The 14404-nt window shown below is 45.4% G+C and overlaps 1 protein-coding gene across 16 annotated transcripts in view; it reads right to left on the reverse strand.

The window, feature by feature from the left end:
• SPTAN1 (spectrin alpha, non-erythrocytic 1) overlaps positions 1-14404 on the reverse strand; it is a 59516-nt gene that overhangs the window by 42999 nt on the left and 2113 nt on the right. For 7 of the 16 annotated variants that reach the window (XM_043916702.1, XM_043916701.1, XM_043916692.1 and 4 more), the window contains exons 1-4: positions 13633-13680; positions 5174-5413; positions 4047-4172; positions 183-323 (exon numbers count right to left, since the gene is read on the reverse strand). In XM_043916702.1, coding sequence (XP_043772637.1) covers positions 183-323; positions 4047-4172; positions 5174-5413; positions 13633-13665 — 540 coding nt within the window. In that variant the 5' untranslated portion in view covers positions 13666-13680. Of the gene's footprint in view, positions 1-182; positions 324-4046; positions 4173-5173; positions 5414-13632; positions 13685-14404 lie in introns of those variants that run through there. The other 9 variants (XM_043916704.1, XM_043916703.1, XM_043916697.1 and 6 more) reach the window with 2 other exon arrangements.

A 14404-nucleotide genomic window follows, 5' to 3' on the forward strand; every position in this document is an offset into this window, starting at 1 on the left:
GTTTGGGGACCACAGCAAAGCCAGAGTCACCAAGACACACTCGGGCACAGTGGCTCCCAAAACCTATCATGAAATGGATGCCAGAGGGGCCACAGCCGCTTCAGGGGACGCGCAATTTACTGTGTGTTCCTCTCCTAGTTAGGAGGTCAGGGTCATGGCATTTCCCTCCTGCTCAAACACACCTTGTCGTTGATCCAGTCCATCACGTCCTCACACTCCCGTAGGTACTGCACCAGCTTCTGGGCCTGCAGCAGCTTGATGCCTTTCTCCCGCATCTTCTCCAGAAGCAACTCCCACTGGCGGTGCAGCTCCATCAGACGAGTCTGGAGGTTAAAGAGCCCGACACCCCCCAGATGAGAGCCACATCTGGGGGACCTGGCTCCTCCACGGAGCTCCAACCAGCTAGACACCTCCCAGAGCTCTGAACAAGTCTTTTTCAAGATAATGCCTACACTGAAGGGAAACAGTAAACTGAACTGTACGTAAACACATACACTTCACAGTGTTCTGGTAGGTCTTAAAGTTGACCTACCAAACAATTGACCTTTTCTAAGTATGTGTATTCTAGTTTACTCCAAAGGACTTCTATTATCTTATAATTACCAATTATTATTAATATATTATCGGTAAGTTTTTAGGTAATGTTTTTAGTTCTTATTGTTAAACTATAAAGGTGGGATTTCTAGGTCAGAAGACTTGGGGAGGGAAAGATGAGGTGTCATCGAGGAACAGCAGCAGGAATCACTGAAGGGTGTGTCCTGAATTCACGGAGGTAAAGAGGAAAGAACAAGAGGTCCTAGAGGCATCATACGTGTAAAGAAATAATTACGACACAGAAGTGAAGAGGAAAACCTTAGTACAACGGAAAAAAAGATGGCACCCTGAAACACAGTCAATTCTCAAAGAGGATTCATGGCCTAAGTTGTTTTGGTGCTTCTGTGAAAAGATACAGCATGTGGTGCACAGTTCATCCCAAGAAAGGGTGACAGCCACAGGTCCAAACAGTCCCTTCCCAGTATCTTGGGTTCTTACAGTACAGCCCTAGTAAGGACTAGTCAGGAACTGGGGCGATTATCATCAATTCATGCTTAGGTGATGTGTTCTGGCATTCTAATCCAATCTCAGGGTGTTGATTATGCCTACCCAAGATACCGGGAGTTTCTGGGTCACACAGACAGAAACGAGTGACACACACACACACACACACCCCCCCACCAGGAGAGAAGCCTGGGGTCCACCCATCGTTGAGACGCCACTCCCCACCAACTGAAAGGGTAAAAGCCACAGGCGAGTCAACGTGGGTGGATTCTCTCAGAAACAAGTACGGGTGGTTCATTTGAAAGGAGAAAACAGTGGGAGGAAAATAAATGCTCACACAATTCAACGTCCACCACAACAATCACTTTCATCGCAGATGGTTAAACTGGAGTCCACCACTGCAAAGGAAGTGACAGGCATTCCCAGGCAGGCAGGGGAACGGCAACCAACGGCAAGTCCATGTCCACCTACTCGGATGTGGGAGCCAACGTGGGTGGCAGTCACTATGGGGCGCCATGCCGTCCGGTATGGTGTGAAAGTCTAAACCGGTGACAGACAGGTTATCTAGGACATGGTCCTTCACACACCACCCACCATCCTCTGTGTTAACACTGTCTGCCCAAACTAGGCTACTAAGTTACTGGGCCAGACCAATTAGCAAGTGGAATGACTGTGTGATCTGGGAGCATGAACATAGGGATTCTATGAGAACCTTTTGCTCAAGGAAAAAACAAAAAAATTTCTTCATTAACTTCTTGGCCTCACTGCATGGCATGTGGGATCTTAGTTCCCCAACCAGGAACTGAACCCGTGCCCTTGGCAGTGGAAGCGTGAAGTCTTAATCACTGGACCACCCAGGAAATCCTCACTTCACTCAAATTAAAATGGGGCCACAGAAGGCTTCAGAAAATCCTTCCCTACAAGTCAGCTGCCAGTCCCTCACATCTCTCACTACCACATCCTCCAGGGAGAACCGGGGCCAGGCCTGTTTCAGGACTGAGCAGCTTTCCCACTGCCTCGTGTCTCATTGTGTCAACACCACAGGTTTGACAAGAGGCCAGTTTCAGAAGCTTACTGGCGTGTGAGAGCGGGAGTGGGCAGGGCGGCAGGTGCGTTGGTGAAATGCGCGGACAGCTGGCAGGGTGGAGTGGAATTCCTGGCTGACTCAGGTGGGTTTCTCAACAGAAGCCTGAGCAAGCAGCGGCAGCTCTGAGGGGCAGTCAGGAGAAATTAAGGAAAGCAGGTAGGAGTGAAACATGGGCTGGGAAAATAAAGCGAGTAATTGTGACTGGAGGAAGAAAGGAGTAGACTGAAACACCGGTTCTGTCACCTACTGGCTGTGGAAACCTCGGCAAGTCACTCAGACTTCTAAGCCTCTGTTCCCACCCTTCCAGGCTACGGGTCCCTCGCAAGCTTCCCATGAAGATTAGAGATAACGGACGTAAAAATCCTGGTGAAGTGTTTGCACCTAAATGGCTACTCACAGCTTCTCAACAAAGAGTAGCTAGTGCTTTCTAATGCTGCTTTAATAAGATCTCTTAAGAGGGAAGAGGGGACTGAAGGGAGCTTTGGGTCTCCTGCGCCCGGACTGATTACTAAAGCCAAACACGTGATCTGTATCTCACATTCCCTGTCTGTAACCTGGTTAAACTAGCCCAGAGCAGCCCCATTCACTCTGGCTGATCGCATTTACAGAAAGACTATACACAAGAGTGGGGAAATGGGCAGATATCTCTCTAATATTCTTGGCTGTGCCACGTGGCATGCAGGACCTTAGTTCCCCAACCAAGGATTGAACCCGTGGCCCCCTGCAGTGAAAGAGCAGTCTTGACCACTGGACCACTAGGGAAGTCCTATGTCTTTGTATTTAATTGCAGAGACATGTATTACACTGCCCAAATAGGTTGAATGTAGTAATTAAATGATTGGTCATATGGCATTTAGAATTTACTTTTACTTCCTATTTACAATCATTCCTAGTTAACAGTTTATTATTAACAATATAAGGCTAACTGCAAGTCTTCAATATGAGACTGCAGAGTACATGAGAGCAAAAGAGACACAAGTATTTACTGCTGAAAACCACTAGACGAGATCCTAAGGGAATGATGTCCCTGTGGATGTTCCACCGTGGATCTCATTCAGGGAACTGCGGAGGAAGGAACATTTCTAGCTGGGGCTTAAGAATGTAGCTTCCATCTCAGTCTTTGGGACTGCCTCGACACGTCAAGGACTGAAAAGGCTGGTCCTTCAATGGAATGAGACTTTGGATGATAAAGAACAAAACACATAGATAAGAAAGAAATCAAAGACAGAAGAGAGCATCCAGTCATGAGAAATTAAGCCTGCACACCTCACCCTAAAGAGTCTTGTTTTCCCTTAATACCTCGGTATTGGAAATGTCAAAACAAAACAGAGAAAAACCAATTATGGGCCCAAACCCAATGAATGGCACCCAAACAAGTCAGACAAAGAGTCTGAGGACTCCTGCTTCATAGTCAGTTACACAGCCATGGTCACCGACCAACAGGTACCACACTGTGAGGTCATTCCTCACAGCCGGACCTTTAACAAGCTTGCTGACCAGACCTCAGTAAACCCTCCTGGGGCAAGGCACCCAGATACAGAGAGTGAGCTTCCCAACACAGAACCTGATGGTGTCTGTGATTGATCCTACTCATCTTTGTGTCCTAATCCCTAAATTCACCAGTATGTTCTTCTATCCAGTCATCACTCTTCTTTACAGTCTAACTGCATCCTTGTTACTTCCATAAGGAGAACATTACCTTCCTCACCGAGTACATGCATGCTTGTTTACAGGCATATGGAGTCTTTGTATTACAAAGGCAGGATCTGGGGAGCTCCATTAGGATACTTCACAAATTCCTTTAAGAAACTAGGAAAATCTTATTTCCCCAGGAACCCAAACACTATGGGTAAGCATTAAACCACACCCATCCACCAACCAGACAGAGGCAGGCCATCACGCCAGCAGGGCCTCAACTCACCCGGATGGTTTCGGACGCGAAGTGCCCTTCTGAGATCATCAGGTTACCGGTCTCATCCAGCTTCACGATGGCACCTGAGTTGGCCTGCACCTCGGCTTCAAAGGCTTGATGCTTCTGCAGCTTGCCCTGCCGGCGGATCGTGAAGTGAGCCATACCTGCCCCTTGGCACACGTCATTCTGCTCCCCACCCCCCACAGCCCCTATTATTCCTCCCCTCCTGCATCCCACTTCCTCTCACGATGGACCCTCACTCAGCATCCCACCCATCCCCCTACCATCCTCAATTACTCAAAAGCTCCGCCTGCATCTACACCTGCTCCCTGAAGCCTGGCCATTGCTGACCACAACTTGGCAGATAGCAAGATGCTACAGAATATCTTCATTTGCTTCTCTGTCAGGAAACTAGCCTTTATGGACATCTGATCCCTCTCAGAAGTACAGAACCATACTGAGAGCTTTTTCTTGGCATGTAGTGTTTATCCTTGACTAATCCACTCACATTCATTCATTACATGACACTTTTTTTTTTTTAGCTTTAGAAGCCATACTCTTTGATTGACTTGATTTGATACATTCCATTTCTCAGTACCTCTGTTTAATCACCTGCAGAGCTGGGCAGGGCCTTCCCCTACACCAGCGTTCATCATTTTCTCTTCTCAGATGACTCTGGCATAGTAAAAAAAACCATGGGCACAACCACTGCGCCACTTACTAAAAAGAACTCTCTCACCAAAATCAACAAGAAGAAAGGCTTTGTCTTTTTTTAAAAAACAGTTTCAAAAATTTTCACCAGCAACAACACTCTGAGTTAGCATACCCATCTCAAAAACACATACTCCAAAAGACCAACCATCTTTCCTGAAAAAAACGGAAGGATCACCAATGGTTGTCAAGCAGTGGACTGAGAACCATCAGCTCAAAGCAGCCCCACAAGAGAAATTAGAACCTGCAGGATTCCACATTCATGCTCGCTGATACAATCACTAAGAGCTTTTCAGAATCGTGAGTCAGTCCTTCCTGATGTCTGGCCTACATTCTCCCTGCCACTCAATCTCTCAAGGTCATAACTCAGTACCTATCTTCGTACAAATTTTGAGCAATGATTTGAGCTCACGTCTCAGACGCACCTGCAGGTTGGTTGGGTCTTTATAATTCTCATCCGAGGCAATCTGAAGCTTCTCCTGAATCCATTTCTCCAGCTCCTCAGCATCTCTTTGGAAAAACTGGAATCGGTAGGAGTCTTCAAGCTTCTGGCGCCTCAGGGTCGAGAGCTCCTTGAAGCGGTGGTATCTGTCCAGGACCTGCTGCCGCCTCTCCTGGATGTCCTCGGCTGTCTCCAGCACTTTGACCCCGCTTGGGTCCATTTTCTGAAAAGGCAGCAAGCCCTGAGGTAAGTGCAAGACACCAAAATAGACTGAACGGAGATTTAATGGAATTAGCCTCTTGGAAGGAAATAAAGAATTCCGAGAGCCTGAGCAGATAAATGAACTGAAGGCCGTCCCTTCTCTGGGCTCAGTGAAGCCCAGACTCCATGCTTTGTAAAGAACAGCTGCCCACGTGGGCCCCTCAGAGGACACCTCACCAGCACTGCAAGGAGACCAGGCGAGAGATGTGAAGGAGAGAACTATGATCTGTGCTGTCAATTCTACAGAGTTCTGAGAATTCAAAGGAAACACCAACTTTGGAGCTCAAAGAATTACTGAGAAATTCACTCAACAGTCCTTTCATCTGCCCTGTGCATTTCATGATGTGGAGATTAGAGAACATTTACTCTTAACTCAGCTTTTCCATCTTTCTCCATCTCAGCCTGTTAACTCAATGAAGAAAAGGGAAATGATTATAAAGTAACAGCCTTTTTTTGGTGTTAAAAAATAAAACAATAAGTCCCCTTAAAAAAATAAAGTAACTGAGTCTTTAACATCAAAAACCAGTAGAATTTACCTAAAGTAGTGGATTTCTCAGTTACTGCAAAACAAAATCAATCCTACAAGTCTTCATAGGGGTGCCAAGAGCCTGGGCAACAAATGGGCTTTACTTCCTCTGGGTGCACAAAATTAAAAGTCACAGTATATATTAAAAACAACAACAAAAAAGGTAAGATGAAAAATTTGTCCTACCTGACTCTTACCTGCTCCAGTTAACCACAAACTCAGGTCAACTGAGTAGGTGGTACTTCCCCACAACACTCAATTCACGTCAACTTTAAATTCGGATTTCCAGAGTTTCACCAAACTTTAATGTCAAAAAGAAAACCTGACCTATTTGTGGCAGAAAACAGTACCTGCTCATCTCAGGAATAAGCCATTTTATCCTCTAATCAAGGAAGGACGCCCAGAAGGAAACAGGTGCAGACTAACAACAATGAGCAAGTATGCTTGCAACACGTAACCTTGTCTGAGCGGCCTTCCTGCCCTGAGCCCAATTTCCTAGATGACTAAAACTGCCAGGTGATAGTGAGATGGTCCCAAGACCCTTCTAACTTTATATTCGACAGTGAAGAGTCTGTGACTTGTGTTTAAAAAAAAAAAAAAGATAAGCTTTATGGTCTCTCCAGTTGTTTTTGCATAACTTATACAAGACAGAAAAATTGTGCTGCCTGAGAAACATTTGAGAGCTCTTCCTGTGATCCTGTTCGTCTCGCCCAGCCAATAGGAAAGGATCAGCGGGTCAAGGATTAGGTATGGAGGCCCCTGTGTGCTTCCACTCCCTGCCCTCATCAGCTGGGAGCTAAACAGCACTGCTGAGCTCCGAGCAGTTTCCAGCTCTTGAGAGATTAAAGCAGCTTCAAGAGGTTTCGAGAAAAGCACGGGCATGCACCCAGCCAACTCTGAGGACTATCTTTTTGTGAGGAGACCTGTCTTCTGAGGGAAAAGAACACGACGGCACTTCAGCCCTATCACCACCATTCTTCCAAGTTCCTCTCCACAGGGCAACCAGTTGTTATTTTCCTACCACAAAGTCCAATTTACTTATTTGTTTGACTGTGAAGAGAAACAGATTCTTTGCCACGTCATTTCCACATTTTGAAACCTTTCCTGGCTCTGTCTCAGAGAGGAAAGAACACACCTTAAACTTTAGCTGGACCTTCCAACCTGGCCCAACACACCTGACTGGTAGGTCTCACCCATGCCCCCCACCCTCCCTCTTGGCACAGAGAAATACTCTCCTCCCAAACAAACACATGATCCTCTCTAAAGACTCCAGGCTGGTTGCTCAGGCTTCCTTTGACAGAATGTCTTCCCTCTGTCCAGATAACTCCCCTTCAAGTCAGTAAGAACTGAAATGAGGAACTGCAGGATCTTGCCTCCTTAGGAAGCTGCACTGACACTTCTTCCCTCCCTCCTTCTCGGATTTAATCACACTTCTCTGTAGATTTACATGGCACTTGCACATACTTCCCACAGTATAATTAAGACTGAGCAACACAGTATCTGTTGTGTCCTGATTCCTAGCAGACAGAGGTCATTAACAAATGTTTGCTGAGTGCTCCTGGAGCAGCAGCCCGGAGTTCACTGGTGAAGGTAAAGAGAGCGCTCAACAGTTCACCTGAGTTTCATTTTCCATATTGTCCAGGTTAACAGCTAGATTCTGGGACTGAATGAACTGCTAGAACGTGCTGACTGAAGCTACACCACGGGGTGTCAACCTAATGACCAGACTTGAATTACTGAGCTTGGGTGGCCCACACCCAGGACGGCTGCACTCTTCACCTTGGCAGGGTGGGACCTTAGGAAATCTGGTTCGAGAAGGCACAGTTTTGAGCATCTGGTTGCTGGTGGGAGGGGCTGGGGAAAGGGAGAGTTAGGGAGTTTGGAATGGACGTGTACACTGTGCTATACTTAAAATGGATAACCAACAAGGACCTGCTGTATGGTAAGGGAACCCTGCTCAACGTAATGTGGCAGCCTGGATGGGAGGGGGTTTGGGGGAGAATGGACACATGTATGGCTGAGTCCCTTCATTGTTCACCTGAAACTATCACTACATTGTTAACTGGCTATACCTCAATACAAAATAAAGTTTAATTAAAAAAAAATTTTTTTTTAAGGCACAGTTCTGTATCATGAATAGATAGCCCGTGTCTGAAACAGTAGTTTCTATTCTGAAAACAGGCTTCAAGAGTCCTTCAAACCAAAAACGGTGATCTGGGCAAACTAAACATCTGTTCAGAACAGGGTGGTTCTGGCTCACGCTGCAGCCCTAGATCATCAGCTTCTTTGGGAGAAGGCTGACTTCCCACAAGGATCTTGACAAGAATCACTATCGTGTCCGCCACATTACTAGAATGTAAACACTTCACTCATTCACCTGTGTTTTCTGCTTCAGGCCAATCTTACATCAGACTTCCTCATCAACCCTGGGTGCGCCCACTTCCCTGACCAGAAAGTTCCCTCTCAAGTGTTCTCTCCTCCCCCACTCCCAACCGGATCATCTAATACCTTTCAACCCCTCCAAGCCTCAGGCAGCTGCCTTGTCCTCTCTGCGGTCCTGAAGCAGACGCCCTCTCTCTCTCTCTCCTCCTCTTAGAGCATCACCATGTCCCATTCTGCCATGTGATTACTGTTCTCCCCTTGTGTTTTGGTAAGTTCTCTAGGGAATTCCCTGGTGGCTCAGATGGTAAAGAAGACACCTGCAGTGCCGGAGACCTGGGTTCGATCCCTGGGTTGGGAAGATCCCCTGGAGGAGGGCATGGCAACCCACTCCAGCATTCTTGCCTGGAGAATCCCCATGGGCTGCAGCCCACGGGGTCGCAAAGAGTCGGACATGACTGAGCGACTAACCACAAGAACTGGGGAAATTAGAGTTCCTAAGGAACTATTTTTTGGAGTTCCAAAAAATAAAGTCCGACACTGTTTCCACTGTTTCCCCATCTATTTCCCATGAAGTGATGGGACCAGATGACATGATCTTAGTTTTCTGAATGTTGAGCTTTAAGCCAGCTTTTTCACTCTCCTCTTTCACTACATCAAGAGGCTTTTTAGTTCCTCTTCACTTTCTGCCATAAGGGCAGTGAGTTGGAGAAGACTCTTGAGAGTCCCTTGGACTGCAAGGAGATCCAACCAGTCCATCCTAAAGGAGATCAGTCCTGGGTGTTCACTGGAAGGACTGATGCTGAAGCTGAAACTCCAATCCTTTGGCCACCTCATGCGAAGAGCTGACTCACTGGAAAAGACCCTGATGCTGGGAGGGATTGGGGGCAGGAGGAGAAGGGAACGACAGAGGATGAGATGGCTGGATGGCATCACCGACTCAATGGACATGAGTTTGAGTAAGCTCTGGGAGTTGGTGATGGACAAGGAGGCCTGGCGTGCTGCGATTCATGGGGTCGCAAAGAGTCGGGACACGACAGAGCAACTGAACTGAAGGAACTATTTAAAAAAAGACCTTATCTTACTCTCTGACCACAGAACTTGGCACCTATTTAGAGAGTCAATTACATTCTGAACCTGGAAATAAAGAAGTTGCTGTCACTTCATTATTAAGTGATCAGGAGAAAGAAGGTCATCTAATAAGCAAGTGGTGGAGCTAGGGTGACCCAGGATGCTCTGGTTCCCTGAACAGCATGCTAGAAATAGGTATTCTAACGTGATCGGAGCTGATGCTGTTACTTTTTAATTCCTTTTACTACCGCTGATCTTTTCCATCCCCACCTGAGAGGAGGAAAAAGGAAGGACGATATATGAATTATTTTATAAAAAACCAAAATTACTTTTTTTGAGATTGAGTCTTTCCTTTTTTTAAAAGTTTTTTTTTTTTTTTTAAAGTGGACCAGTTTTAATGTCTTTACTGAATTTGTTACAAAATTGCTTCTGTTTTATGCTTTGGTTTTTTTTTTTTTGGCCACGAGGTATGTGGGATCCTAGCTCCCTGACCCAGGATTAAACCTGCACCCCCTGTACTGGAACGTGAAATCTTAACCACTGGACTGCCAGCAAAGTCTCAAGATTGAGTCTTCTTAAAGTTAGTAAACAATTAGGGTTAAGAATAATTTATATACTTCCTTTGTTCTCATCTCTCCGGAAACAGTTAAGATGGAGAAACAGTAGGAAACTGTGTGTCTACTTTGCTTGCTTATAAAATTTCCAAGGAATGTACAGGTAGTTATGCATGTGACAACAGCTCCACTGTGTGTGCATTCCTGCAAGATGTCCCAGTCTTTGGATCAACATCTATGGTGCTTGTCCTGCCACCCCTTATCACAGGATTCACTGCACTTCCTTTAGCTGTCATGGAAATCTCTGATCACATTTGGAAGCAGCCCTTTACAATGAATAAAAGAATGCCCAACATAGTACTGCAAAGGGTCCCCCTGAGCAAGCCCCCCTGGGAGGGTTCCACTTGCCCATCTGACCCTACCAATCCAGGGAGACAGTCCAGTGAGGCCTTGCTGAAATTAACCAACCTAAAAGGCCCTCTTTGTCACCCCAGTGAAGTAGAACGAGTCAATTCTATACCAAGTGCTCTGGGCAGGCAATAATGGACTTTTCTTTCCTGCAGTAGATCAGCTGACGTCAGGAGGTGGGAGCTCTGCCAAGTCGCTGGGGAGCCGGGCATCTGCAAGCCAGCCGCGCTCACCCTCCGCTGTAATCACACCAGACATCAAAGACAGGTTCGCGGCAGCTCCTGCTACCCCTTCGCCTGACAGGGAGCTGTCCCTATACAAGTTCCAGTTTCTTTGGCTCCTAAGAGGGTCATTTCCACAGACTACATTGAACACCAGAACAAATTTCGTATCGATAACAAACTATTGCCACTCAAAGGCACTATGACCTCTGGCCCAAAACTGAGTTGGTGGAATTTTCTGCCCTCCGCCAGGGTGCTGCACACACTGCAAGGACTCCGCCCCCAGCCAGAAATTCGCAGCTGACTGATAAGATGACTCCACAGAGAAAGCTCTGAGCTGTTCCCAGCCTTAATGGGATTAACACCTTTAGAGAGCTAGAAAGGAAAACTTTGGGAAATGTGCCATTAAAAGACACACACACACACCAATCTCCAACCATACAGACCTATCTACAGGCTCCACTAACTGCCTAAAAACCGCAAAGGAGCCAAATTCCAGGACAGTGATCAACTGTCTCTCTTTGAGACTGCTTATCTCAAAGCACCAGAAGGACTCTGATTTTGTCAATCAGGCCTATGTTTGTGGAGAATGAAGAAGGGGAAATGAATGGCTGGATGTATTCTCTATGTAAGGTCAGCTTCCCATTTAAGGTAACTGAAGGAAAAAAGGTCAGATTTTGGCAACTAATTATTAGAGCAGACCGGCTATTTTAAAATGCTGCAATGCAGCAAGAGTGTTAGCTGCATCATTCAGCAAGTAATGTGAATTGAGCACCGGGGATAACACAGGAATTACAACTATGTCCTCTATTGTAATAAATAAAAAGGACTTGTCAGCATTCGTACAACACTGCTAGATCTCTGGGAAGAAAGTGGGTGTCTAAAGATGTGAATCTTGGCTAGAAAGTTCTAGTTTCAATCCAAAGCCATGCATGAGAAGGATTCCTCATAACCAACACCAGCTTAATACATATTATCAACTGGAAATGATTCCTATGAAAGAAGCTGGCCATTAATTCCTATCTTTGTCTTCCTGATGATCACCCACAGACAGCTATTTGAGGCAGTCCTTGGTATCTAGGGAATTTTGTAAAGCCTTACCCTAATCCACAGAGGCTACAAAACCATGGTGTGAGGGGAGGGGTCTGTCTCTGGAGAGTGGGGAGAGGGAGTGGGAGGGAAGGATACTGTTAAGCAACAGAAAAGACTGCAGAGACATATACTTTCAAACCAAAGGTCCAACACTTTGAACCCTGCACACCAGGCACCTGCAGTGAAAGAGCAGCTTAGGACACCTTCACGCAGATCTCAGAGAGTGGAAAAATCCAGTCAGGAGAGCTTCTCTATGGAACCTCAGAAGAGAATACAATTGTGTCCAAGGCCAGAGGAGTCACTATTTGGAAACAAAGGGTGGGGACTACCGACATCTTAGCGAACTGAACATCTTAGCCAGCTGAGCTTGCCGTGCGGACAGGGGCATTTAGAGCACTGCAGAATGAATTTAGACCCCAGGCAGGACACCAGATACACTGGTGTTTTTTTTTTGGGGGGGGGCGGGGAGCAAAGGGGTTTTCGGGACTAACAGGATGAGGAGAACATTTGGCTCTACAGAAAAATTAATAAACATCACCCAGAGTAAAAGGTCAGAGGAAGCATCCATTGGTTTTGTGTTTGTTGCTTAGTCAGACCCCAAAGGTGCAGAACCAACAATGCCCTTTCTCCCTGGCTTAGAAAGCCAGCACATTTCCAAAGCAGGAGAACGACATCCATGGATGTGGAAGGGCTCCCCCAGAACAAAGCACCAAATAATTAATTAGTGCCAGCACCCATAAAATTTGATGCTAATTGATTCTCAAATTAAGTGAATTGACTCAAAACCAGCTCAGCTACAGATTTTAGTGGTAGGCCTGAGGGTAAGCAGAGAGGTAACTAATATATAACTTAAGAATTTCAACCATGGGAAAGCCAGAAATATTTTTGCTTAAACCACATTCCAATCAGGATTGTAGATCTGCACGTCAGCCTTCAGCTTGGTTAATTCATTTGAACTTGTTAGGAGGATTTGGCAGAGGTGAGCAGGGATTCAAATTAAAGCAGCAAAAGATTCATTCATACTGCACTGCATCAAAATCTAGAAACATGGTTAAGAAAACTTACTCCTGAATGCCTCAAACACTACCTTGCTGCTACTTACCTTTTATAACCTGTAAAATTCAGATGAGAGGTATTTAAGTGCAAAATATTGTTACTGAGATTCAAAATAGGAAAAAGGTATCATGTGCCCATTTTTATAAACCTTGCTTAATTAACCAGTCTGATTTATAAAAGGGCTTGCCTTGGATTTATCACCCGTAATCACAGGAAATTTGCGGAGTTTAGAGTTCTGCTTATGGGATATCAAGACACTGATTTTAAGCATTTTTCTTTTGGAAAAAGGTCCAATTTAGCAAACACTCAAATACTGTACATGTATAAAAACATATATGGTGAGCTTTTTTTAAAACAAGAAAATGCAAGCTCCATTTCAAGAACTGTGGCAAAAAAAAGTAAGTCAATGGAAACAGGGAACAAACCCAAGTTTACAATATTTGTCAAACTGAAAAACACTATTTTCACATGTTTTCAGATTATATTTTCTAAATATCTAAGGTAATGTGTTTAGTCCTTTGGTTCTTAAGAACCACGTAACCATCAATTAAAATTTAAAAAATTAGCAAACACTACATGCAAACACCAGTAGGATGGTAAGAAATTAATATATTCATGCCTTAATAAGAGGAAGGTAAAAAAACAAAAAGCTTTGCAAATTTGAGAATAAATCTACTAAGACTTTTGTTCAAGTAACAGCAGAGGGGAAAAAAAGCCCATACCCTATGCAATCTGCTTAACAGAAAGGTCATGCAGGCAGGGATTTTCCACCCCCCCTCTTAGGATCATTCAACCTCTGTGACACATATGTGTCTTCACTGCAAGCCAGGCCAAACCGAAAAAGTAACACATCTCCTGCATGCTGCTCAAATACCTGGACTCTGCGTTTACGAAACGATGACAGCATGATGGAAGAATGTGGTGTCTAAAGAGGGAGCAGGGAGAGCAAGATAACAAGCTTCTAAGAGCAAACTGAACACAGTGATTTCAAAACGAAGAACACAGATCCTGAAAGATACATGAATACGGGTACAAATCAAATTTCAGATATTCTCCCAGCACCCTTCTCATTCTACAGAGTTTCTAAATCCCACTAGGGACTTAAAACGTGAGAAAGAACCAAGGTTCCCTTGTATTAGCAGAGATGCTGCCTTGGCCAAGGCATACTCTCTTCTGGGTCTCAGTCTCCCCACTTTTCAAATAATCCTGAATAATACTGAGTATCCTTTTTAACACTAGACATGCCCTCCTGCCCAACCCACATCCCGATAAATGAGCTGGGATTGCCAGTACTAGATGATTTCTGTATTCCCTTCCATTCAGTCATAAAACAGTATAACTTTGGGAAATCATCAGAAACGAGAAAGAACTCAAGCTATAGAGATCTAACCTGGGCCTAGTTTACTGGGACACTTCCTTCACAAAACACTATTTCCTGTTCAAAGCCCCTCTGAAAGGAACATGCAAAAGAGGTGGAAGGGAGGTACAAGTGCAGCTGTTCAGGTCCACTGGTCCCAAGTGCTCACTCTGCGTGCCTCCCCCGCATTCCTGGAGTCAGCATTTGCCATCAGGACACTGCATTCTGCTACCTACTCTGACCACAGCTGATGGACCGCAGCAGACCCAGCGCATGACTAGCAGAGTCC

Source organism: Cervus elaphus, chromosome 11, assembly GCF_910594005.1.
Source record: "Cervus elaphus chromosome 11, mCerEla1.1, whole genome shotgun sequence".
NCBI classification, from domain to species: Eukaryota; Metazoa; Chordata; class Mammalia; order Artiodactyla; family Cervidae; genus Cervus; species Cervus elaphus.